Source organism: Montipora foliosa, chromosome 1 (genome assembly GCF_036669935.1).
Source record: "Montipora foliosa isolate CH-2021 chromosome 1, ASM3666993v2, whole genome shotgun sequence".
Taxonomy (NCBI): Eukaryota; Metazoa; Cnidaria; class Anthozoa; order Scleractinia; family Acroporidae; genus Montipora; species Montipora foliosa.
The window spans coordinates 5,968,553-5,992,656 of record NC_090869.1 but is presented as its reverse complement, the minus strand read 5'-3'; the positions used below and the strand labels follow the sequence as shown (position 1 = coordinate 5,992,656).

General features: G+C 41.1%; 3 protein-coding genes across 8 annotated transcripts in view; 2 read left to right on the top strand and 1 right to left on the bottom strand.

Annotated features, from left to right (window-relative positions):
• LOC138008946 (sterile alpha motif domain-containing protein 9-like) overlaps window positions 1–9,958 on the top strand; it is a 56,286-nt gene extending 46,328 nt beyond the window's left edge. For 2 of the 6 annotated variants that reach the window (XR_011124388.1, XR_011124304.1), the window contains exons 17-18: window positions 80–8,729; window positions 8,972–9,958. Coding sequence is in view for 1 of the 6 variants with exons in the window: in XM_068856337.1 (XP_068712438.1) it covers window positions 80–4,464 (4,385 nt within the window). In the remaining 5 variants the exon portion in view is untranslated. Of the gene's footprint in view, window positions 1–79 lie in introns of all 6 variants that reach the window. The other 4 variants (XR_011124348.1, XR_011124307.1, XR_011124323.1 and 1 more) reach the window with 4 other exon arrangements.
• On the bottom strand, window positions 9,009–22,199 carry LOC138009245 (monocarboxylate transporter 10-like). Its single transcript, XM_068856426.1, has 4 exons — window positions 19,690–22,199; window positions 16,000–16,619; window positions 15,392–15,761; window positions 9,009–13,895 (listed from the first exon to the last, which is right to left on the bottom strand). The coding sequence occupies exons 1-4, from the start codon at window positions 19,862–19,864 to the stop codon at window positions 12,706–12,708; spliced, it is 2,355 nt and encodes a 784-aa protein (XP_068712527.1). The 5' UTR covers window positions 19,865–22,199; the 3' UTR covers window positions 9,009–12,705.
• Window positions 17,937–24,104, top strand: part of LOC138009401 (cysteine desulfurase-like) — a 21,968-nt gene continuing 15,800 nt past the window's right edge. Inside the window, exons 1-2 of the mRNA XM_068856454.1 lie at window positions 17,937–18,112; window positions 23,752–23,936. Coding sequence (XP_068712555.1) covers window positions 23,816–23,936 — 121 coding nt within the window. The 5' untranslated portion in view covers window positions 17,937–18,112; window positions 23,752–23,815. The remainder of the gene's footprint in view (window positions 18,113–23,751; window positions 23,937–24,104) is intronic.

Below are 24,104 nucleotides of genomic sequence, written 5' to 3'. Positions count from 1 at the left end.
CAGTATCAAAAATACCATAATACTCTTTGGTTGTCCCGTAAGAGAAATATTGAATCAGCTTGTGTAATTTTGGTTGCAGAGCTTGGCTTGGAAGAAGCTGACGTTAGACGTTTAAGTATTGCTGTACGAAAAAGGTTATGTGAACTTAACCGAAAAGAATATGGCTATGTACTCGTGGCAAATAAGGTGCCGGCTCAATACAGAGGAACAGCACACCTGTCGTTTTTGCAAAACATCCCTTGCGTGGCTGTGTTTGACTTGTTCGATCCTTCGTCCAAACAAAATGGATTGCACTTTGCTTGCAACGAGATGACAGACGCACCAAGAGCGAACATTAGGACTCTCGATGATTTCAAGGATGTAATACCCGACAAAGATTCTTTTGTGTCAATTCGAGGGACAACTTGGATTTTGAGCAATGAAGACATGCAAAACGAAGGCTGGATAAAATGCTCCAAGGACAGTATGTGGCGCGCTCTTTCGGCCTACAAACAATGTTTCAATCCAGGACGACTTTTGTTTATTTTCCTACTTTTTAGTGAAACCGCAGTTGAAGAGATGGCAGACATCGTAGAATGCAGTTTCAGTATTTTGGGAAACGCGGCTGTTAGTTGTGTAACCATTTTGAGTGAAGATAAGTCAGCCGCAGAAGCAATCATCAATGCCTCAAAACCTTCACTTCGGAAAGAACTCGCCGGATGCTCCATAAGCAGCATTAAGTGGTCGCTTTTAAAGGAGATTGTCCGCGAAATGGTAGGACCATCCAAATTTGAAGAACGAGGAGCCACGACCGACCTTCCGTACTACAATGGGAACCTAAAGGAAGTTCCCATCAAAACTGTATTATCCTGGAATGATTTAGAGGTATACTGTCCAAATCCACCATTACCAACTTCTGCAGATGCCATTGCGAAGGAGAGAGATGCATTTTACAAGGGTGCCCAGGCGAGCCAAATGAATTTATATCACGAACACAGTATCCCTCGAAGTCTTGAAGAGAAGGTAAATACAAAGTTAGAGAAGGCACTAAATTCCCTATCGAAAGAAAGTATTGATGCTAACTACTATGTGAAGACTGTGACTGTCTCTTATGAACCAGGATCTGGTGCAACAACTTTGTGTCGCAGAATAATTTGGAATAAAAGGGAAGAGTACCGTTGTGCAGTGGTAAAGGCCATAACACAATCAACAGACTTCCAGATTGAGAAATTGCAAAACATAGGCTACGATGAAATGAATAAAATCTACTCACTTCCAGTACTTGTGCTTGTTGACAATTTTCCTGAGAGTGATGTACGCTTTTTGACAGAGCACATAACGAAAAGGCAGACGAAATGTGTGTTGCTCACTACTTTGCCCATTTCAAAGTCCGTTTCCAATTCCAAATTCGAGATTACACTTGGAAAGCTGGACGAGAAAGAAACAAGTCTAGTGAAGGATATCTTAATCACGATAACGGACGACAGTGGAAGAAGGCTTGAAGCTGAAAAGGTCTTGGAGAGAGAAAGGAGATTCATTTGGTTTGGATTAGAGCTTTTTGGCCGAGATTACTTGAAAATCAAGGAGAGGCTGCAGACTCACATTCGCAGCATTCTTACGACTTTGAGAAATGATTCACGAGGAGAGCCCCAAATGTTGCTTGACATGTGTTGCTTCCTAAACAGGTACAGCGATGGTTCTATTATCTTACCTAATGCACTTGTCTTGGACTTCCTTTTCGAAAGAAATTCTTTTGAACAGCAAAGCGTTCAAGACGTGCACGATATGTTTGGAGGAATTCTACTGGAGGAGCAAAACGAAAGCCATGGGTATTATGGATGGAGACCGGCACATTCCCTTGTGAGTGAGGTGGTAACATCGAGAAGTTCTGCTGTTGACTCTGCCAGACTCTCTTTAGAGATCATCTGCAAGGGAAAGGCATACGTGGTAAAGTTTTTAAGTCACCAAGTTTTCAGAATGTTTCTGGAGCGAAAACGATTATCTGATCCAGTCTTTTTCGAGGAGCAAGCAGTAGATGACCGCGCAGGAGGATTTGATATAGAGAACGAGGTCTTTGGATTTCATGGCAAACGCACCAGGTATTCACCCGTTATTGTGGACATCTTGGATAAAGAGAGCAACGTCGAAGGAGCTCTAAGCGTTCTTCTCGAAATCTGTAAACAAGCAACGCAAACAGAAGACAAAGCGTACGCATGGCAGCAGTTAGCAAGATTCATGGGCTATGAGATGCGTGCCATGGATATGAAGAAACAAAATGATTTGCTCGAGCGACTGCACAGCGCCATGATGAAAGAAACAAGTGTCGAACTTCCCACGCCCGAGAGTGGAATCGATGCTGCTCACACTGCCGTTGATATTGCCGTGTCACTTCAGCCCAAATTTACTAACCACTACACAACCAAAGGTGTTCTTTATCTCCTCCAGCTTAGAGATCTGAAAACGCCCCAATCTCGATCTGTTTCAAAGGGAATCGAGATATGCCGCAAAGCCTTAAAAGTCTATGACAAAGCCCTCGAAGCTTCTCGTGGACCAAATCATTTCTCGATGAACGGGAAAATCCAGGCTATTATCTCACTTCTAGAAATTGTCAAGGATCTACCTTGCTTTCAGCCTGATGGAATAATGTTCATGGCTTATTTAAAGAAAGAAAAGGTCCCTCCTGAAATACAAGAAGTACTTTCTAATGAAGAGCAAGATTATGTTCAGAGTCTTAGTCGGACTACACTTGATATATTCAACGAGCTTTTTGGAAACATCAAGCTTAAGCAAACGACCACTTATGATGAGAATGAAATAAGAAGTCTTAACAACGCAAAGATAAGAGCTTCAAATCTTCGACGAAAGTTCTATGAAATCACTAAATTTGACAAAATGGAGCTGGCCAATGAAGAGTATTCAATGAGCCTTTTGTCGACCACCAGTCAAGATCTTACTCTTTATCAACAGAAAGTGCAAGACATACTTTTCATCCACGACGAAACACCCTATAGTACGTGGTCGAACCTCCCCAATTCTGACGTGGAACGTATTTACGAGATGCTAAAATTCCTTTGTTTAAGAGGCCTTGGGAGCCATAACGACATGCTGATTTGCTCCAAAGCCTGTCTCCACCTAAAAGATAAACCCTCTGTTCAAGACCTCGATGAACTTGTCTCTCTCTGGGTGAAGAAATTTCCAAATTCGGAATGGGCTCATCTCTTCTATTACATGATCCACTTCCCCGTTCCAAATGGAAGTCTTGCCCCATGCACTGCCAGCGCTAAAGAATCGATTAAAAGGTGCAGCAAAATTGTTCAAGAGAAGGCAGGATCAGGATTTAGAAAATCAGGTGCCGAGTACTTCCTGGGAAAAGGAAGGGGCTTGGACGCAATCATCAGTGGTCACGAGTTTCAGGGACTACAAACAAAATGGAAAACTAAAACAGACTTCTGGAGAGGCAGAGAGCCTACAGAGAGGCTAGAACGTGTAAAAGGCGAAAAAGACTTGGGCAGCAAAGGCATCATTTCTTACCAAGGAATTCAATTGCACTTCGATAACACACTGTATCCCAACGAAAGCAAAGACGACTTATGGTTCTATGTTGGGTTTACTTTTGCTGGCCCGTATGCTTATGATCCAGTGGACAACGATACCTACATGTCACTAACCAATGGCAATCATGCCACACGACGAAAGGTGCGATCATCGAAATTTTCAACCCCACCCCGAGGACTTCAGGAGAGGGCGTCAGCCCGAGAACATGAGGTGGACGGAACCACACGCAACACGAACCGCAGCTCTGAATTCTTGCAAAAGACACCTCGAGATCGCGACAAAGCTGAGAAAAATGATTTGTTTGTTATAGGCGGTCGTTTTGGGCCATTGTGTGAAAGTGCGGAGAAACCCTCGAAGGAGGAAAATAAACTAACTCGTTTTCCTCATCAACCGGAGAACAGGACTTCAAGAGACCGATTTGAGGAAAAGAGATCAGAACCCAAGCTCGGAAATGTGAAAACCATTGTAGGAACCCGTGGTAAAGAGAAAAGGCATTTCAATCTGACTTCTACAACGCCAGATGGAAAAGTGCATCATGGAGCTTACGTTAATGGAGCCAAGAAGTCAGTTGAGTGCAGAAAACACACCTCTTTGAAAGACGACCCCTTTACTGATTGGTGTAACTTTGCGCATAGCTGGAAAGGCGATACTCTTCAATTTGTGTGTACCAAGTGCACGGAAAGCAAATTATCCTCTTGTAAAGAGAAGGTCAAACACCAGGAGTTTATTTGGAATCTTGGTCCATACTACAACAGATATGGAGAATTTTGGAAACGAACATCTCCAAGACCAATTGGTAATACTGCTTCCTTTGATTCGGGAGGGTCTGCCTCATCAAGGGAGCGTACCCCACCCCCCATGAGAGAGAGGGCTATGTCTTGGGGAAGCCTTGACTGGTCAGAGGAGTTGCGAGATTCGGACTGGGGTTGATGTCTAAACTCTCCCTGCCGTAAAATTGTTGATAGCTTGTTACCACCCCGGAGACATCCTCCTCTTCACCGTGCTCAAGTGATTTAGGACATTTAAGAGAAGATTGTCATTCGGACGAGTCGTCATTGACGTTTTCAGTGGTAGATCACATTGTGAAACAAGGCTGTGTCAACTCTAACGCTAGTTGTTTATCCATCTGGTTGTGGTCTTAGAACTAATGACCATGAATCAGTAGGGCGGCCTATACAATTGGAAGAGAACTGATGGTTCTCTCCATCCAGCGAAGCTATATAAAGTAACCGCTATATGTGAGGGTTGGCATAACATGTCCAAAATATTGTTTTGAAAATTCACTGCTATTTTACATTTAACAGTTTTCATAGAATTCCGAGCCTTAGAACACAGTTAAATAAATAAGCAAACAGTATATTGTTTATATGCTATTTACAAGGTAATTTTTGTAAAATTTAAAAAGTATGCTATTATCAGGGTTAAAGATGACCGTCCGCATGCATCCATGCATATATATCTTATGTAATTCCCGTTGGGAAAAGTTTGGAAACATAAGAAATAACTTGTTTGTTCAGACTGGGGCGGAATTGTTGGATCATTAGCCCCTCGACGATCCTACGTTTATGGAATGTTTGTGCTGAAGAGAGAACGCGCCAAGTGAAAAATGTGATGGTTTTCACGCAGGTGTTTTGCAGGTTCGGAGGTGTGAGCAGGATTTGAATGCTCCGCAATTCGCACTGCTAAGTTTCTCACAGTCTCGCCAATGTAATCAACACCACATTGTTTATTACACCTAACATTCAACAGCGTCTAGGTCCCTCCAAAGGTATGCATTGGGATGAGAGTGTTGTACATGGCGAAAACAGATCGTTGCTGATAATTCACCATTGTTCTGTAAAGCACCGACGAGATACAACACATAGCTGGTCGATTCTCATTGTCTGCCCAGACATTGCAGCAGAACTGAAATAACTTCTGCATCAACCTGTATCACGAAAATCAGTCATGGATTCTTGTCAACGATTCAGCGTCGAAAGAATACAGGGTCTTTCCTTGACTTGGGATTTTGGTCTCACTATGACATCAAGTTTTCTACAAAATCCTGAGTTTCCTAAGGCAGCTTCTCCCTTACCGGCAATGCCGAACTGCAACATGCACGATGTGCTAAACAATTCAAGAAGCTCACCGGTAATCATATTCGACACTTTCGTCAACTCATGGGTATTAATTGCAAGCTATAGTGCGTGATGTTCTGGTTTGGTGGCGACAGCGTAGAAGCCGTCATAACGTTACATGGGAGATCGACGGGGAGGGGTAAGCGTCCTCGCCAGGCAGTCGTTGAGGGAGATTCACATCACATAGGAATCCAAAGTAAGTCCATGGGGTCGAAAGTTACGTTATGTGCGTTTGAACGGGTGTGCAAGAGGTTTGCTAAGCTGGAGAGAGCAAACTCTGGAAGGAAGAGGTTGGCGTGCTGAGGTACAGAAGTCTAAGGCCAAAGTGAGTCATAGAAGACGAGAAGCGTACGAGAGGCCCCAGCGCACAAAACACTCCTACATAGGCAAATGATTTCAATGTGGAACTTGCTGTCGAACGAATGGCAGACTCTCCGTGAATTCGAACAGCAGGGCCCGTAAATTCTAAACTATCCCACACAAGTCATCATCGTGTAAGAGAGAAAAGCAAACTCAATCGTCTATGAACTGAGCTACCGACGTGGAAAAATCTGGAAATTGACGCATTTTCTGGATGACAGCAAACACGTTACATTACATTTCTGCGCACTTTTGCACTGCAGGCCAATCACGCATTCTCGCAGTCCACTATCCATGGAGATCCATGAACAGTTCAATCTTTTGAGGACTCAGTGATGATTTGCTGCTGGTGTATATGTAGCGTTTGTAGATTTGACACAAGTTTTTAAATGTTAACTTTTAAACGGTCAACAAAAAAAGGCTAGCAGGTTGACCGGATTGGTCTCCATAAGGAGCCTGGTAAATTTAAAAATTCCTGAAAGCAAAGCAGTCATTTTTATGCGTGAGCCCCAGGGGCAATGTTTGTGTATACAAGCCCTCCCATGTACGGTGTGAATGTTTGGGATGGGGGATTAAGGAAAGCAAAGATTTAAATAGCGAATATTGTGAGTACGTTCTCATTGTCTCCGAGGTAGTTGTTAACTAAGTTCGCAAAGCTCCGTAAGCTGTGCAAAAGCTTCATTTACTCTGCTGTTTCACTATAGGGATAAAATGCGTCAAAATATTCCAAAACAGAACAATTCCGATTCTGTGATGACTTTCAAGAATCGGGGGTGGAAGCGAAATAATTGGATCTCAGTTATTCATTATTCCTTTTATTTTTTTCAAAGTTTTTCATCAGTGAAAATTTTTTCGATATTCATTTTTCTGTATTCGTTATTCCTTAACGGAACCGTGAAATTCTTTATTTCGAATGTTCTAGCGCTAAATATTCCTTCTTCGTGTTCTCTTTTAAGCTGTTATTCAATATTCATTATTCCGCTTCCACCCCCGATCGAGAGGATTTGTGTTCAGACATGTGATATACTTCTGTTTTTTACATTAGTGTGTTTAATAAATTCATGCTTATCCCTACTAATGCATCAAATCAATCCACCCCGCTATTTTGGGTGACTGGCTTTCAAGCGGTGCTAGTTCAGGAATATGTTTCCACAACATTAAGCTTTCTGCTTCAGTTTTGGCAATTTTATGGTATCTTGCGCCCTGTCGTGAACTTTGATCTCGCACGTTGCTCGAGTACTTTAGGTCCCCGCAGACTGTAGATGTTCTATTCTCTTTTAAAGAAGTCAGTGTTCAGTAAATTGCGATAATTGTAAGTCTTTCAAAAAGGTCGTATTATATCCGGATGCCCTTTTGTGTATTATTTCTCGGTGCATTTTAAACTCGGAAAACTCCGTACTTAAGCTACCTTCAAAAGGCTAATTCTTTGAAGGATTAAGGTTGCATCCTCGGGTACCTGCAAAATTACTGAAATACTTGTAGCATTTTGGATTGCATTATATTTGAACTGATGAGTGAATCGATTAATTACATTTGTTAGTGTCATGTTGGTAGTTTTTTCAGTGTTAAATCTTGTGGATTTTTGTATATAATAATCTGGAAATTGCATTAATTACTGGTTCAGTGTTTACCCATTGGCAAGTATATGTTTATCATACCTCAGGGGTTAGGATGGCTTGGTAATTTCTTTGCGAAGTGTCACATGGCCGGATTGAGCAGCTGTAAGGTGGATTCAGGGGAGGGATCTGAGTTTTTCTTTAAGTCCGATACAAAGTTTTAGCCCTCGTATGCATTACCTTCGCAGTTCACAGGACAGTGCCTCTCCTTCCTGCAGCCTTGGGAGTTATGGAGGAGGTTTACAAGAAAGCGTACGACCATAGAAGGATCTTAGTTACAAGGGCCATTTGAAATGATGAAAAGAAATTTTGAATGTTATTTTTCCTTTTAGCAGGAACGGTCATCTTGCACCTTTTGTTTGGGATACCAGTGGTATCTCACACTATGTTATCGCGTTGTACCCGTAAATGTCAGTTTGTCCATTGACGATGATGAGTTGCAAACCTACAATAGGTCCAGGGTTGGAACCACCATTCTGAATAGCGATGTTTATGGTCACGTCTGCTATTGCCATTACTTTGCAAACCAAGGGATCATTGGTTGTTCAAAACACAGGGTTTTGTGTTCCAGTGGTTGGCAAATTTGAACATCCAAAGAGCTGTTTGTAACTGAACAGTGAGTATCGCTGAAAGAGAATTTCTATGCTTCAGTACAATTCTGCATTATATCTTACACTGTAAAAGTTCATGATCAATTCTGTCCTTACAGATCCCCTTCTTGATTCTTCCGTCGGACGTGCCTTCCCCTCTGGCTATCTGCACTATCTCCGTGAAATTCACATTAAAATGGTAAGAAATTCGGTACCCATTTGGCAAATACATACCTCTGCGGAAATGTCGGCCACATCAGACTTGATATTTAAACTTGGTCCGCAGGACGAGAAATGCCCGTCAGTGAAAACAACGAAAGGTTTAAATCGAGCTATTATTGCTCCTTTTTTCTTGTAGTTTGCACGCCTTGTATTAATGCAGAAAGAACCCAAATAACGATATATATTCTTTGTTTTGATTATTAGCAATGAAACATTAAAAAAGGAGTTCACCATACAGAAGGACCTTTTTGCAGGTTTTTGATTGTCTGTGACACAGGGCCTTTCAGCAGGTACCGGAAAGCGTTGTGTTTTTGGTCACTTGGGATTAGTCTTTATTTGGAGTTGCTTTGTTTTCTGTCTTTTGTATTTTTTGTTTCACGTAATTTCTGCTCCGGTACTTGCAGAAGCTGCCGTGACACACGGCTTTACCTGCTATGTTCTCTATACCAGCTCTAACAAGAACCCAAAGAAAGTTGCCATTTGATTTCCTCATTTTGCGGAAAATATGTTATTACTTGCCATTTGATTTCAGGTAACTTGACACCAATTTGAATGTTTTTACCTCTACCTCTGTTGAGGATCCCAAAAGGACATCGCATACCAATTTCCGGTAGGATTGAGCGACAACTTCCTCACCGGCGGTGAAAGGACCGGCTTATACTGACGGGTGCAGAAAAATGCAGGACAAGATAGCCGACGACGAAGATGTCATGACCTTCAACCCTTTTGGATCGAGATGTTACCTCATTTTCTGTTTGAGAGAAACTGTCATGAATTATGTATGTATCGTGAATAATCTGTCCGTGGTCATTCCAGTAACGCGAAAGTGTCAAAGGAAATCAAAGGAGGGTTGGGAGCGTGTTCGAGTATTGGTCTTTCCACTGGTCACGTCATCACCTCTTGTCACGGAATCAACTACGGTATAAAAAGAACTTCTTTTGAAAGAAACAATTTCTGCTTATTTAGAGGAAAATTGGCGAAACCAACTTTCAGTATCTCAACACATGATATCGTAAGGAATCCTGCGCGCCCTCGTGGTGATGATTTAAGTAAAGGCATCTTGTGCGCTCAGTGACGGAAATATGTGCTAAAATCAGGGTATATTTAACAAATAAATTCCATGTTTGCCGTGCGTCTGACATCACAGATGACGTCAAAATGTGGTAAGATCAAAGAAGTGGTACACGAGCGATATTCGAGTGGGTCACTGATGTTCTTACCACATTTTGACGTCTTCTGTGTTTATTACTGAAAAGACGCACGTCAACATGGAATCTATTTGTTTTCAGGATACAATGAAGAATTAAAGTTTATGATGACGTCAGCTATGGATCTGTCCTCTAATAGATCATAGTTGAGAACCAATAAAATGCATGCATTATTGAGCCAATTACATAAACCGGTTTTGAGGACTCCTATCTCCACAACGAACACAGCAAAATCTCCAGCAATATTTATTAATACCGTCATTTTGTACCTTGCGTTAAACTCACTAATAAAAATAACTTTCAAAATCTCAGTTCTACATTTGACAGTTCATGGATGTAAATAAATATGGGCACTATTTCAGTATTACCTCGATCATGTATAGTAATGCTCTGTTATCTTCACAGAAGACAATGTATTCTTAAGTTAAAACTTTCGAAACCTACACATTATATCTATGATTTGAAAGAGACCGTTTTGCATTTTCTTTGTTTTCTCATACCAAGCCTTATATTCACGCATTTTGTTGCCGAACCAAACTCGCGACATCATTGAAACCCAACTCCTACATCTACGGAGATACAAAGCAATTCATTTAAATAACTGCTGTACTTTTGCGATAAACAACCTCAGGAATTACCAAATAGGCTATTTTACAGTTGTTTGCTCCGCGACCTAGCCTGTGAATGGCTGCGAGGTTGCCGATGACCTTGTATTGCTACAGTCCCTACTGCTTTTATCATGTAAATAGTGTTGTTGTAATTCTAATTAGTCCATGTTTGAGAGAGTTTCAATCGAGTGTCGTAAAACCAAAACTAAAGTAATTACTTTGGCCAATCAAAAAGGACGGAGACAATCCAGTAAACCATTCAAAACTGGTAGTAATTACACGTAGCCGACATAAAGCGCGGGAAAATGTGCACGCGCAAGCCACGATTGGTTTTGGTTTCACTTCTGATTGGTTGAAAAAATGGCGCGAGAATTTTGAACCAATCACTGAGTAAAGTAAGGCAAAACCAAAGCAATTCGCTGATTACTTTCGACACTCATTTGAAAACCGCTCTAACATCACAAAAGCACGAAGGTTTGTATCAAAGCGGGGTCACCGGCAGCCTGGCTTCCATTCTCAACGCCAGGTAACTTAGCCACAACCGTAAAATGGTCTATTAAGAAACTTAATTTAACTGACAGTGGCTCAAACCACTTCAATGTACTGGGAGCCCATGAACGTACCATGTTCAAATAAAAGGAACCAAAAACATCAGCTTAAATATGTACTTTTTTGGGCTTTTGTTCCAATTTAAAGATAACGAAACCAAACTTTCATTGTATAAATAAAAAATTCAGTGACAGTCCATTCACAAAATAATTTGCATTTATCTAGTTCAGTTCATCTACAACATAATATATTTTACCAAGAAAATATTTTTTAACACAACCTAACCCAAAAAACAAAAAAAACCCCAAGTATTACGCCGGTGTGCCTGGCTGTACAACAGGATACTCTTATGCATCAGAAAAATCGGATTTAATTTTCGATTTATAAAAATAAATGACCAAATATATTCTCAAGTTGAGTATCTGATTGGTAGGGAAGCTGAACTTCGTTTTGGAATTTATCTGCTTTTCATATGTTAAGAAAACCCAGTGAGGTATTTCTTCTTTCCTTTCCTTGGAGCTCCGCTTCAAGGAGAGAAAAGAGAGACCCTGGCAGCGAGGTATCTCAAGCCTCACTGTCGATCAAAGGCCAGGTTACTAAGGATACAACTGATTATGTTTACTTAACTGGCATTAATATAATAGGAAACAATAGTTGCTTATCAAAATTTATATTTATAGCGTTTTTAATATTAATCTCTTTCTTATCTTAATATATTTCAATAGCCTCGAAACAGGAAGCGATGACTTGAGAGCGGCGCTCTGATATATATTTCGAGCTCCCTACCCGTGGCTATCGCATTTTACTCGAACGAAATTTTGTTATTCTTGGCAGGTAAATATTCCATTTTACAGTTGTTTGCTCAGCGACCTAGCCTATGAATGGCTGCGAGGCTGCCGGTGACCTTGTATTGATACAGGCCCCACTGCTTTTATCGTGTAAATTGTGTTGTTGTAATTCTAATTAGTCCGTATTAACATTACAAAAGCACGAAGGTTTGTATGAAAACAGGATTACCGGCAGCCTCGCTTCCATTCTTAGGCCAGGTAACTTAGCTACAACTGTCAAATGGTCTATTGCAAGAACAAAAAGACGTCCACGAAGATTCGTTTAAAGTGAATACTCACATCGTAACTGCGAATTTTCTGTTTTCCATTTCTCCTTTATCTCACTGTTACGGCCATTCTGCTTGAAGTTTCCTTTTTCAAATAGGGACCCATTAAGATCTGCGACCTCGACGTCGACGACAACGCCATAACACAATGAAATCATTCGTTCGAAGAGCATAAATAATCGTGCTGCACGTGCGCATGGATTTTAGCACAGAGTTTTGCGGTCCTCTGCATAACGACGACGTAAAATAACCAAATTTGAGGTTTTGACGAAACGTGAGCATGCAACAGAGAATCTTTCATTCTCTATTTTCAGTCTGAAACCTCTCGTACCAATTTATTTTTATGATACTTCGCTACATTGTACGACGTGAACGAGATGGAATAATCGCGAAAGACTTTTACTAGAGCAAAGTTATATTTTGAGGTGACGTTTTTGTCCACGTCGCCGATGTAGATCTTAAAGTCCCTATTTATATCTTAATTGTACCCATTAAGACGTAAACAATAGTTACCAATCTCGTGTTAAACTTGGATTTGTTAAACGAATATGAAGGAGACACATCTTATTTTAGCGAGTCTTGAGAATCTATATCAGTCGCTAAATTAAATAATGAAGTTTCTGCGTAAGGATCGTTTTAATTTGTTCAATCACCCTTTTGCTATGGCGTCTGCGAAGACTGATGCGGCTCTGAGGGCGGGCCTTCTTCGGGATGACTTCACAAGAGCGGCAAAGGCTCATCCGAGTTACTGTGTTCTGTTCTGGTGCATTACACTTAATTGTTCTATTCAGACCATCGTTTCCCGTTGGCACGACTTGACATCTGTCAAGCTCACGTTAGACCACCATTTTAAAGAATCATGGAAACCGGGATTGTCAGAAAAACTGCTGTCGACGTAATCGTTAACCTCTTCCAGTATCTCCTCGAAAAACTGACTGTAAATATCTGGTGGTGAAGTTGGAGGAAAGGAGATGTGAGAGTCCTTTTGATTGATTGTTTCTTTTACATCGGCAATAGTCTTTGCAGAAACGTTACTTTGATCCTCTCCGCATGCGCAGAACGAAAAACTTTCTGGACTCATGAAAGATCCCGGGTCGATGACAAGCGGCCCTTCTTTCAATGAATACGCATGCTCTTCAGTGTCATATTCCCTGCCGCTTAAATCGGTCCCTTTTTCCTTTCTGCATAACGTGGAATCACAGTTACAATCCCTACTCTCAACTGCCGAGTCACGTTCTAGGATCTCAAAAGAGTTTATTTTATCATCACTTCCGGCATACTGTCTATTGCCTTCGTTCTGACACGAAGAGGTTTCCTCTACGTATCCGCTGTCATCAGTATCTGCTTCCGAACACTGAGTCTTCCAAGAGAGCTGGCTCCCGGTTGAATTCCAAGAATACGTACTCACTCGTTTTTCGTCGAGATGTATGGTGGAAGAAGCTAAATCCTTGGAATTAAAATTCTCACTAACAATGCAAGAATCTGGTGGCTCCATCTCTTTAACAGTCTCTAATTTAGCACAACTGTTTATACGACTGTCGATTCTTATTTCAGATACTCTTGCGAGAGATGTGAAGCTTGGCTCTCTACTGCTGGAATAGCGCTCGTTTGCTACTGACAAATCTCGGAAGCTCCCTGCTTCGGGAACAATGGAAAATAATATGAAACTATTTGGGCGAGAGTCAAGATTTTCACTACCCAATAGCAAACGGCTTCCATCTATCTCCATATCGTGACCGAAGCTTTGCAAAGAGGGTTGACTTAATGTTTTGTGCATCTGATCTCCAAGGAAACTGTCATCCAGCTCAATAATTGCGTCTGATGTGACGCGGATTTCGGGAATCACAACTTTATGGGAAGCTCCAGTTGAGGGAAGAAGATTGGGAATAAGAAACATGATGCAGCTTCCACCAACAACCAGACCACTGGACAAGAAAAACACGATATCGTAGCTACCTGTGCTATCGTAGAGGAGACCTAAAAAACAAAAGAATTTTGAAGGAAATACTTACACAACCGACAAGGCCAGATAGCCTTAAGAAACCTCACAAGAGGGGCCAACGTTTCTTCCTTTCAACGGGTATCATGACCCGTACAATATGAGCACGACCTGTAAAATTGAAGGGGAAATGTTTGATTCATCCCAGCTTCAACAGACGAAAATGATAGGTTTTTGTGAAAAGGGAGCAAAATATAATTCTCGGACTATTTTTTGTGGCATTTCGGCAGTTGAGTTTTTCATTGTGAGTGTCTAAAAGTAATAACGAGATTGTTCTCCTAGTCTCTTAATGTAATAAGCTTTAAAATATTCGCTAATTTTGGCAACCAGTTAGCAATAAGACCAATTTTTCTGCGCTATAACCCAGTTGCACGTAATGTCCTCAAACTGTAATTGGTTCATCGCGCTAGCACAGTTCTCAATTGAGTGTCCAAAGTAATTAGCGAATTGCTTTGGTTTTGCATTACTTCACCCAATGATTGGTTTAAAGTTCTCGCGCCACTTTTTCAACCAATCAGAAGTAAAACCAAAAGCAATCGTTGCTCACGCGTGCTCATTTCTCCGCTCTTTTTGTCGGCTACGTGTAATCACTTCGATTTTTGACTGGTTTACTGGGTTGCCTCCGTCCAAAGTAATTACTTCAGTTTTGGTTTTAGGACACTCGATTGAAACTCGCCCTATTGGTCAGAGCAATAGCTTTGGTTGTTGGTTTGGCGCCACTCCACAGACAGTCTTATTTGCGTTGTCACGGTTGGACTAGAACAAGAGAAAATGAGGCCAACCTCGGTCTGATGTTTGAAAGAAAAGCAAAGATTTCATGCAATGGCGGACGAAGTGGACTTAAAGTTTGTCGATGAAAACGACTTTCAGAATGCACGCGGACGTCTCGGAAGACAGACTTCCGCTAGAACAAAGACTTCCGCTCGTCTAAAAATAACTTTGGTGGACATGACATATCCCGGACAACGCCCTGAGCCTCTCTCTCTGTCCCCTCATTTTCTCTTGACTAGAACAATGGTTACGTAGTGGCTGAAAAATGGTTTGGTTGTAACTAGAATGGATACTCTAAAATAAGGTGGGACACTTAGGTTTGTGTATATAAAGTGCCAAATTGTGTCACCGGTCGACGTTTAGACCTAATCACTAGAGATCAGTGCTTAACTCAGCAGTTATTCTCTGACAAAACAAAGTGTTGTTTATCTGCCAAAGCCAGTTAACACTGAGGTTGTCACGTATTGCCACGTAACGTCACCAAATGTTACACATGTATATGTGCCACGAAGTGTCTCACCTAATTTTGGAGTATCCGTTCCTGTCAAAGCCGAAAATGTTTGCATTGAAAGAGATTCTAGAACATTCTCGTTCCAGTCAAACGGCGAGAACACGACTATCTCGTCAAACTGGGTACTAAGGTAAGCAGAAAATTTGCGTGATTAACGTAAGGCTTAGGAAACTAATGCAGAATGACATTTACCTGCCATAGGAGGTCCAACTGTCATGGGAATTGCCACAATACCATACATGGTTCCCACAGCTTTGGCCATCATCTGCCGACCAACAATATCATGGGTGACGAGGCCCACCATCACACAAAGGCACCCATCAAACAGGCCTGAAACCAGGGAGTAAGTGAGAAGGGCCGTGTGAGATAGAGCCAAAGGACAAAGACAGGCTGCCACAGCCATTACCAAAAGAGCAATTTGTGTCAGTGTTAAGCGGCTAATCCGTTCTGAGTCCCCGAGCTTGCCGAACGTGATCTTGCCAAATGTCTGAGCCAGAGCAAAGTAACCGACCAGCAGGGCTCCTTGCGTGGAGGGTACTCCAATACCTTCAGCTAAACGAACCTGCAAAAAGGAAATATGATTTCTAAGAAGCCCTAAAGTTTTGCCTTTGTAATGACATCTGCAAATGGTCTGACCCTCTAGTATTCTTGGATATGAACGATAACCACCCGCACCAGCTGTCCTCAGAGTTAAGAGTGTAGTATATGGTGTTGTAATAAATGTTCGGACTTGATATTAGCGGTAATTAGCTACCACAAGGAAACCCTAAAATGAGAGAAAAAGAAAGAGAAATACTTACCAAGTAAACATAAGGAATGTAGTTGGCAAAAAGAGTCATCGCCATAGCAACTGTCCAGGCCACAAACGCTTTATTTTTCCAAACAGGGGCTGGTCTTAGCAGTCTTTTAATGTTGATAGCAAGCCCATCCAAAATTTTACTATTTTCTCGTTCTTTCATTACCACCTTTGTCTTAAATAATTCGTCTTCGTCTCTAAAATCTACCGGCATAAACGTTAAGCCAGCGACGAAAAGCAGTACGGACATCCCTGCCATTCCTTGAAAGGTAGTTCTTAACCCGAAGGAAGCTATCGACTTGTCAACAATCAAGCTTATTGACATTGTCCCTGCGCCTGCGCCAGCAGCGGCGATTCCATTAGCCAACGCCAGATATTTATTGAAATAAATAATGAGAACGTAGAAGGAAGAGAAGTAGCAACAACTCGAAGCAAAGCCAAAAAGGACACCGTATGTAAGGTACATAAAAGACATGTACGGAACGAATGACGTTATCAGCATGGCCACCATGTAAGTGACGCTACCAAGGCACATAACCACCCGGCATCCCCAGCGGTCGCAGAGACTCGTAGAGATTGGCGCGGCCATGTAGGTGATGCCCACCGCCAGGGAACCAATCCATGCTGTAAAAAAAAATAATAAATAAGCAACTAAAAGTTCTTTAAAGGGGCTAGGTCACGCTATTTTAGGCAATTTTTTGTTTAATTTTGTTAATTATGAGCTCTAAACGTCAAATTGGAAGAGCAAGAGTTCAAAATCACGGCCACATAACAACTGAGAATGATTTTCCAGCTGTGTAAATGACATTTTGATATAGACTGATATAAATTTGAAAAAAGGTGGGCCGACGTTTTTCAAATTTACCCAAATTCAATCCATTTCAATCCTCTCCAGTTTTGTCCATCCATGTCCCTTCTTGGCTTTCCTGTGTTTTGTTAGAGTTATTCTATAGTTTTGAACAGTTATTTTGATATTTTAGTTAATTCTATGAGCATTCGATCAGTGCTGAAATTGCCTAAAATTGCGTGACCTAGCCCCTTTAATCAAATACGTTTAATCTCGAGCGGCGACACGACTAATTTCCAAGTTTTTAAATGCACCGGAAACCACGAAACATAAGCTCTTCCCTTTACTATAAAGGTGACCTCAGGAATGTCGGTTGTAAGTTATTCCCTAGTAACTGACAGCAAAGTTGTTTAAAATACTAATTGAACCAAAAGACGTTTTTCTGTCTACTGTACATTTTTGGCTAAATCGGTTTTCTTCTTCCGCATTGTATTTTCGGACTTCACATTCTTATTTCTTGAATCTTTCACACGACTTCACCGCAAGGAAAGCGGAGGAAAAAGGTAACAACGCGGACATCGAGGTTTGTATAAATAACAAAGCGCAAAAGAAGAAAAGCATTACCTACACCACGCCTCCACTGCCCTCTTTAATTAAGGTCTAAGACCACCCCTAAATCACTGTTTTAAATTACGGTAAAAAGGCTTTGTTACTATTACTAAGCGACCGGCTATCATCCTTTTAAAGGAGGGCCATTTCAAACCAAACTGGCCGTTCTGTGAAGGAAAATATGCGAAAAATCACTCGGAAAAGTTGGGAATTAATGGGCGCGATCCATTTGGGCAAAAATTCCGAAAATTTCGGTCTAGAATCAAATGGAACAGTCTTTTCTGGAAGGTTCATTTCGGAAATTGTGGTCAACCTCTCGAAGTTTACCACACCATTTTTTCCGAAATGTCGGAATTACCGGGAATTTTCGGTTCCATCTAAAGGTTGGAAATTTCGGAAATTCAAACCGGAATTTTTGTTTAAATGGATCGCGCTAACTTGAAATGACTCGATAAATTAAGATTATGATCATATGATTGTTTCCGCCTTCGTTCCCAGGGTCTTCTCTCACGATGCCGGAGAGAGAGAGAGTGGGGCTTCGATAATCGAAAGAAATTTTTTTTTTTTGGTGATTCGTAAATCACATTTATGCGTCCTTTCGATCTGGTTGTACCTATTTTCTATCTTGTTAGTTTCGCAACCAAACGTTTGTGGCAACCAACCAGCGCTAAAGACAAGAGCGGCTTAATAATAGCGGAGAGAACGTGGATGACTCTGACGCGTAAGTAGAGAGCACAAAACAGAGAATCTTCACAATCCAGCAAGCATTTTTCACTTCGCTTTTCAATCAAGTATTTTTTTGGATTGGCAGAACGAAATAAGTATTGTACAAAATAGCCGACGGTCACCGTTATTGGAGTCACGACACCCACACGGCGTTCATTCTAAATACAAATATGATCTTTCCGGTGGCAGAATATTTAGGAGACTATGAGAACAGCCCTTCTTTCGCCGCTTGAGCGCGAGGAGACGAGCAAAATGTAGAATCGAGAAGGAGAATTTCGCGCGGTAATTTATTTCTAGTGCCTGCGGAGAAAGAGGAACTGCTCGTAGTCGAAATAGATAGATGAATCGTCCTTCCGTTTACGTCTTCTTCGCAAAACCTGTTCTCAGCCTATATTCTTCGGCTGTATTTTCTCGGCGTTGACAATGGACTTTGCTCCCGTCAAGGAAACATTTCAAGTGAGTTATTCTGCGGAAAACTTCAGACGTTTAGACTTTCTCGTCAAAACAGCGAACGAATGTGTGAAAAATTGAAAATGATTTATATAAATTGGACGTGTTTTAAATTTTAACCAGTTTTATAAACCGTGACATAAATTGTGATGCAAATTTCGATTGCATCATGAATTTCTCTCAGGGAAAAACCCGGTTTGGCGAGTAAGCACTAAGCAGCAATGTTGCAAAATATTATGCAAACTACCTCAAATTTATAAGAGAAAACAAGAAAATTGTAACTTGAGGAGCCAGTTGTACAAGTACATGTATTAAATTTTAGAGGGTGGCGATGACTACTACAATTTTTTTTACTCGAGTGTGACACTGACGCTAACTTATTCCACATATTTTTTAATGAATGCTGCGGAACATTCTGAAAAACACATAAACATCCACTTGCTTTGGTGTCTATTTTCAAGGTATTTTAAGAAGCTGTCATCAAAAAGAGGCATTCAAAGCTCAGATAGCTATCGACCTCTAACACCCACTGTACGTGGAAAGATTCACCACTATTAAATGTCCGTGACTTAAATATGAACTCAGAAATTTTTAAAATGAGCCCACGAAGGAAACTGAATAATAATTTACCCTCGGCCGAAAGGTAGATTGACGGTTATTTGCAATGTGTAACACAACCACAGGACTTCTGTAGTTACTTGTAGAGAGTGAAAAACCAAGTTAGGGAGGGCGGAATACATTCTGCCTAAAAAGCCTTGCAAGGAAAGCTTTGATGTCACATGTTTGAGTGGATCATGAAAAACTGCCATGCTTTTAAAGCTGCTGTCGATCTGTTTTGCAATTTAAGAATTTGTTTGCCGCTTTCGCCTTTTCGCTTGGCGCCTCTTGCCGCCAAGTAACGCAGGAGATCGATCTTTCTAGTTGAAGCGCTTTATGCTTAAAAGAGTGAAGAGGGAAATTCATCATCTGACTTTTGTCGTTTGAAAGAGCTTAACAGGAAAAGCAAAGTGAAATAATAAAACATTCGCGAGAACGAGAGTTTTTCCTTCGTAACCTGTTACCGCAATGAATAATTGATTGCCAATTGTTTGCGGGGGAAAAAATAATACGATTTTTTCTTACCGGTTTCAGCTTCGCTCCGGTGAAATTCTTCAAGTAACGCCACGAAAAATGAGCCAAATGAGTTGTGTGTACCAAGAATTAAGAACTGAACAACGAATGAAGAAAAGCAAACGACCCAAGACCACGGCGAGTCGACCTGCCGGTGAAACTTTATCCGGAGACCCTTATCCTCCATTTCCGTGAGCGATCAGCTCTTCTCTTCCCTTCTTAAAGCGAATGCTAGCTCGAAAATTGATCACAATCTTCGGCCATTTTTCGCCGGTTTAACTCAATCCTTGACCAAACTTCCATCGTAACTCCCTCTCCGATCGAAATCGAACTGGCCGGCTAACGAAAGCTGTTTTTTAGTTTTGATGAAAAATTTTTTCTTGCAGTCGTGCAAGTAGGTCGGGTTTGTGTGACGGGTCATGACCGGTTTTGCAAGTTTGGCGAAAGCAAGAAATTTTGTAGAAAGGACGAACAGGATGTGTTAAAACCCTTTATTTCCCACAAGAAAGCGGTGCAACTAAAGCACATAACTTTGATGTTTAACATAGGAGACCATGTTGAGTTTGGTCGGGAATATTTTGACTGCAGTAAATCTCTGTTTTGCCAGCGTCAAGTTAAGAGCCTTGTTTTGCTTTGTATGTAAATCGCGTTGTCAATATTTATACTGGTCGAATTAAAGTACAAGTTATTTTGAGGCGTCTTAACGACACTTTAAGGAATACGGACTTACTTCGGATAGAAAACAAACCTAATCTTGCTTCTTTCTATTCCATTTGATTTACGTGCTTCGTAGGATTACAGTGTTGCAATCGGGGTTGCCATATTTCAGTCCTGGTTTTCTTGAACTGCCAAACAATCATCTCGTGTCATTCGATTCAAAACAAGAGCTTTTGCAGCTTGATCTTCCTCAAATCTAATTTGTGTCACGTTTGCAGCGCAAGGAAATATGAAAGGACGTGAATTTTGGATCGAGCATATGAGCTTCTTCAAGAAAGTACATTAGGTCCACCTCCGATACAGTCCGACAACCTATGCGGTTCATTGCGCGTGTCACGGCAACCTTGGCAATCGATTGTGGCATAGCAAAGTCTGTTGGAAAAGGAAAAATAGGTATCTAGTTTGCCCAGGTTTTGCCCATCCTAGAAGGGTTCACTCGACGAAATTACTTCGAAACCGGCACGCCGGTCAACCCTTCGTTTGCAAATTCAAGAATGAATAGGTTTCTTTTTACCGACCGACACCGAAATATTGAAATCACTTATCTATCACTTGTTATTATTAATTTTCAGTCGTTCTGAAGATGCGAAAGAGAAATCTCTCCTTCGATCTCCTGGAAAAATACACTTGAAATTCGAGAAATAACTCGCGGATAGTTTGCTGGCTTTCACGTTTGTCTCACGTGAAGGCGAAACCGGTTTGCTGAAAAACTAGTAGCATTTGCATATTTAGCTGCGTTGGTGGTGACCTTTTGCTCGATATCCTCTCATTATAAACAACTGATGTTTACCTGAAGCGGCGCCTGACGTACCTTTGCAGTTGATCAAAGTCAAGTGTAAAAAAAATCAACTGCAAAGGTTCCTACCAAGGAGTACATGACTGAGAAGCCCCAGAAATATAGTTTTTCATGTTTCGATGTCATTATTTGCGAACTAATTTTAAAATTCATTTTGTTACACAAGCTTTATGGCAATAATACCTTCATGAAGTTTAGCCTTGTGTCTTGTCTTTTTGCATGTTGTGTCGTGAGGTTGAGTCAGAATATCGGGTGCACAAATCCTTCGCAGTGTGATTACCGGCAGTTGTGAAGATTTCCTGAGGCATCTGGTAACAAGATGGTTCCAATTTATTTGTTATTGTAACCCTTTGTACGCAAACCATCTTCGGCGTACACGAAAATTTGGTCTTAGTGTGACATTAGTGTGCGTAAAAGCTCTGCAGCTCAGAGGCAGCCCAGATGGGAAACAAAAAATACTGAAAAAATCGGTTAAGGTAATTCCCTTGAAAATGACGTACTATCCAGAATTTTTTCAGATTTGACACAATTGATACTCATACAGAGGACATTAAAAATATGCAATAAGAAGATGGGGTCACCGTGCTTGTTTTCGCGCTGTATGCCCTTTATTCTACGTGTTTTTTGTCGAATTACGCGAGAAGCGTTCGACACTAGATCAACCGCAAAAATTGTTGTCATGTAGGCTACTGAGTATTACTGAAAACTTGAAATTGTTTGTTTGTCCGGGCTATAATCTTTAAGTAAAGTGATTTGAAGTTGCTCAATCTTGCAAAGAAATCCAAGCAAATTGGACCGCTACAGTCATCACCTTGCACTCAGTGTCGGGCTCCAAATGCAGTTTCACGTCATTTATATGTAAATACTACAACTTCTATCATCCAACTTTTTTTCTCCTTAAGATATGTTTTCCGTGTAGCTATTACGAATAAATAAAACCATTAAAAATGGGGGTCACCGTGCTCGTTTCTTGGCAACATTCCGATAATGTATGGCAAAGGGACAATTTCAGCTTCAAAATGATCATTTTTCGCGAAAGGACTGGGGCGAGTTCCAAAACAACACCTTCAACCGAGAAGAATTATGAAGATTGCTCTTATAAGCTCTTGAACAGCAAAAGCGGCCTTTATTGCCTCTCTTCAGATGGCCGGGGTGAAACGCCGCCATCTCCGAAGTCGCAATGTTATGCGCAGTCTGAGATGCGAGGTGCAAAACAAGTGAAACACCTTAATCTTAACTTAAAGCAAAGAAAATAAGTGAAGTAACTTACTTTTGCTATTATATTGAATCCTTTTGTCTATTTGAGGCGATTTGGGCAGGTTTGTGATCGATCATATCTATAGGGCCACTAATTTATTAGTTTTTCTCGAGGGCCACTAGTTTATTAGTATTTGTATGCTATTTCGTGCAGCCCTCGTTACCGTATAAGGACTGTACTTACTTAATTACCTTCATATGATGATCCATCCTTCCCAAATCGTCTCAAAGAGACAAAAGGACTCAAGTAAAGCGAAAGTAAGTTTACTTTATTTATTTTCTTTGCTTTAAGTATTTTTTGTTTCCCGTACAAATCCTGACAAAATCGGAAAGTTTGCATAAAAGGTTTTACCCGGAGAAAAACCTCTCGGAGCAGAGTAGAGAACCATTATGACGGCGGATCTGGGTAACGGGTAGGGTGTGTATCAGTATTTGTCTAAATACCTTATAATTTAAATACATTATAATAAGGGATACGTAAAGTACTTACTTCCCTAAATAGGTACGAAATGGGTCTGGGTTTGGTGGCGTTGAAAATAAATGTATACGTATGATTCTCAAATTAAAAATTTCCCTTTAAACTTATTGAAGAGAAGATGTGTTGTACATGTGTTTTAAATGGGGGTGCGAGTCCACGTGCTCCTTTGCAGCTGGAGTTAAATCTTCGACCTTCCGATTACAATGGGATTACCCCCGCCAATAAGGTTGGGATACTTTATCACTGAGCTATAGGAGGCTTCTACTACTACTACTACTGCTGCTGCTACCTCCCCACCCCCCCGGGGGGGGAACTCCCATATAAAAAGGGGAGGGATGCTGGTCGTCTCGCTCGAGGGTGTAAATTTCGGATTTTGGTCTCACTTAGGGTTTTCGGGGCGAATGCAATCATATGTAGCCGTGAAGGTCTCCTTTAGGGTTGCGCGCGAAGACATATAAAGTTGTATATTTATACTTTTATATTTCTTCCCGTACGTGAAAGTATTAGATGATAATGTCTTTGCCATCATTAAAAGTCACTGCGTTTTGTTATTTCTCTGTGTTTTAATATGGTCTCTTTTAGGGCTTTGATTTAAAATTTCCAAAGAGCAGCCCTCCTCTTTTTATATGAGAGTCCCCCCCCCCCCCCTCCCGCTCCCTCGGGCTGCTGCCGCTGCCGCCACTCTGCAAAAACAGTGTTGCACTCGTTGCACTCGTTGCACTCTGTATTGCTATTTTTAATGATTTTACACCCGCGGGACCGTACCCGCGACTGAACATAAGGCTTGGAACCTCAGTACGTAGTTGTCGTTTCTGTTATGTCACAGATCTCAAGAGGTTCCTAAAGGAGAGTTTACTTCGAAATTTGTGCCATTCTTGGGAAAGTCTACAATGTTAAAGAGACTATTGGTCTTACCACGTCTCAGTTCATCTTCATGTCGAATCTTATGCGCAAAAGGATTAAAAACTACATTAACAGATTCAGCAACCGTGTCTTCTCCTTCCATATCAGGTTGGTTCAAAATACGTGTTTACTTTCAGTCTTTTAATGTTAATGTTTTTTAGAAAGATAGCATTTTAAGACAAGGAATCGGTGGAAAGTTAGTACCTCAGGATAACCGAGGATACGTTATCCTTGAGTGGAAGAGTGGAAGTATCCTTTCCTCATTAAGGTAGCAAC

Coding starts and splice junctions, on each gene's coding strand:
- LOC138009245 (XM_068856426.1), bottom strand. CDS start 19,864: ATGGAGGATAAGGGTCTCCGGATAAAGTTTCACCGGCAGGTCGACTCG. Junction 16,620..19,689: donor CCGGAGCGAAGCTGAAACCG/GTAAGAAAAAAT, acceptor TTTTTTTTACAG/CATGGATTGGTTCCCTGGCG. Junction 15,762..15,999: donor ACATTCCTTATGTTTACTTG/GTAAGTATTTCT, acceptor TCCTTTTTGCAG/GTTCGTTTAGCTGAAGGTAT.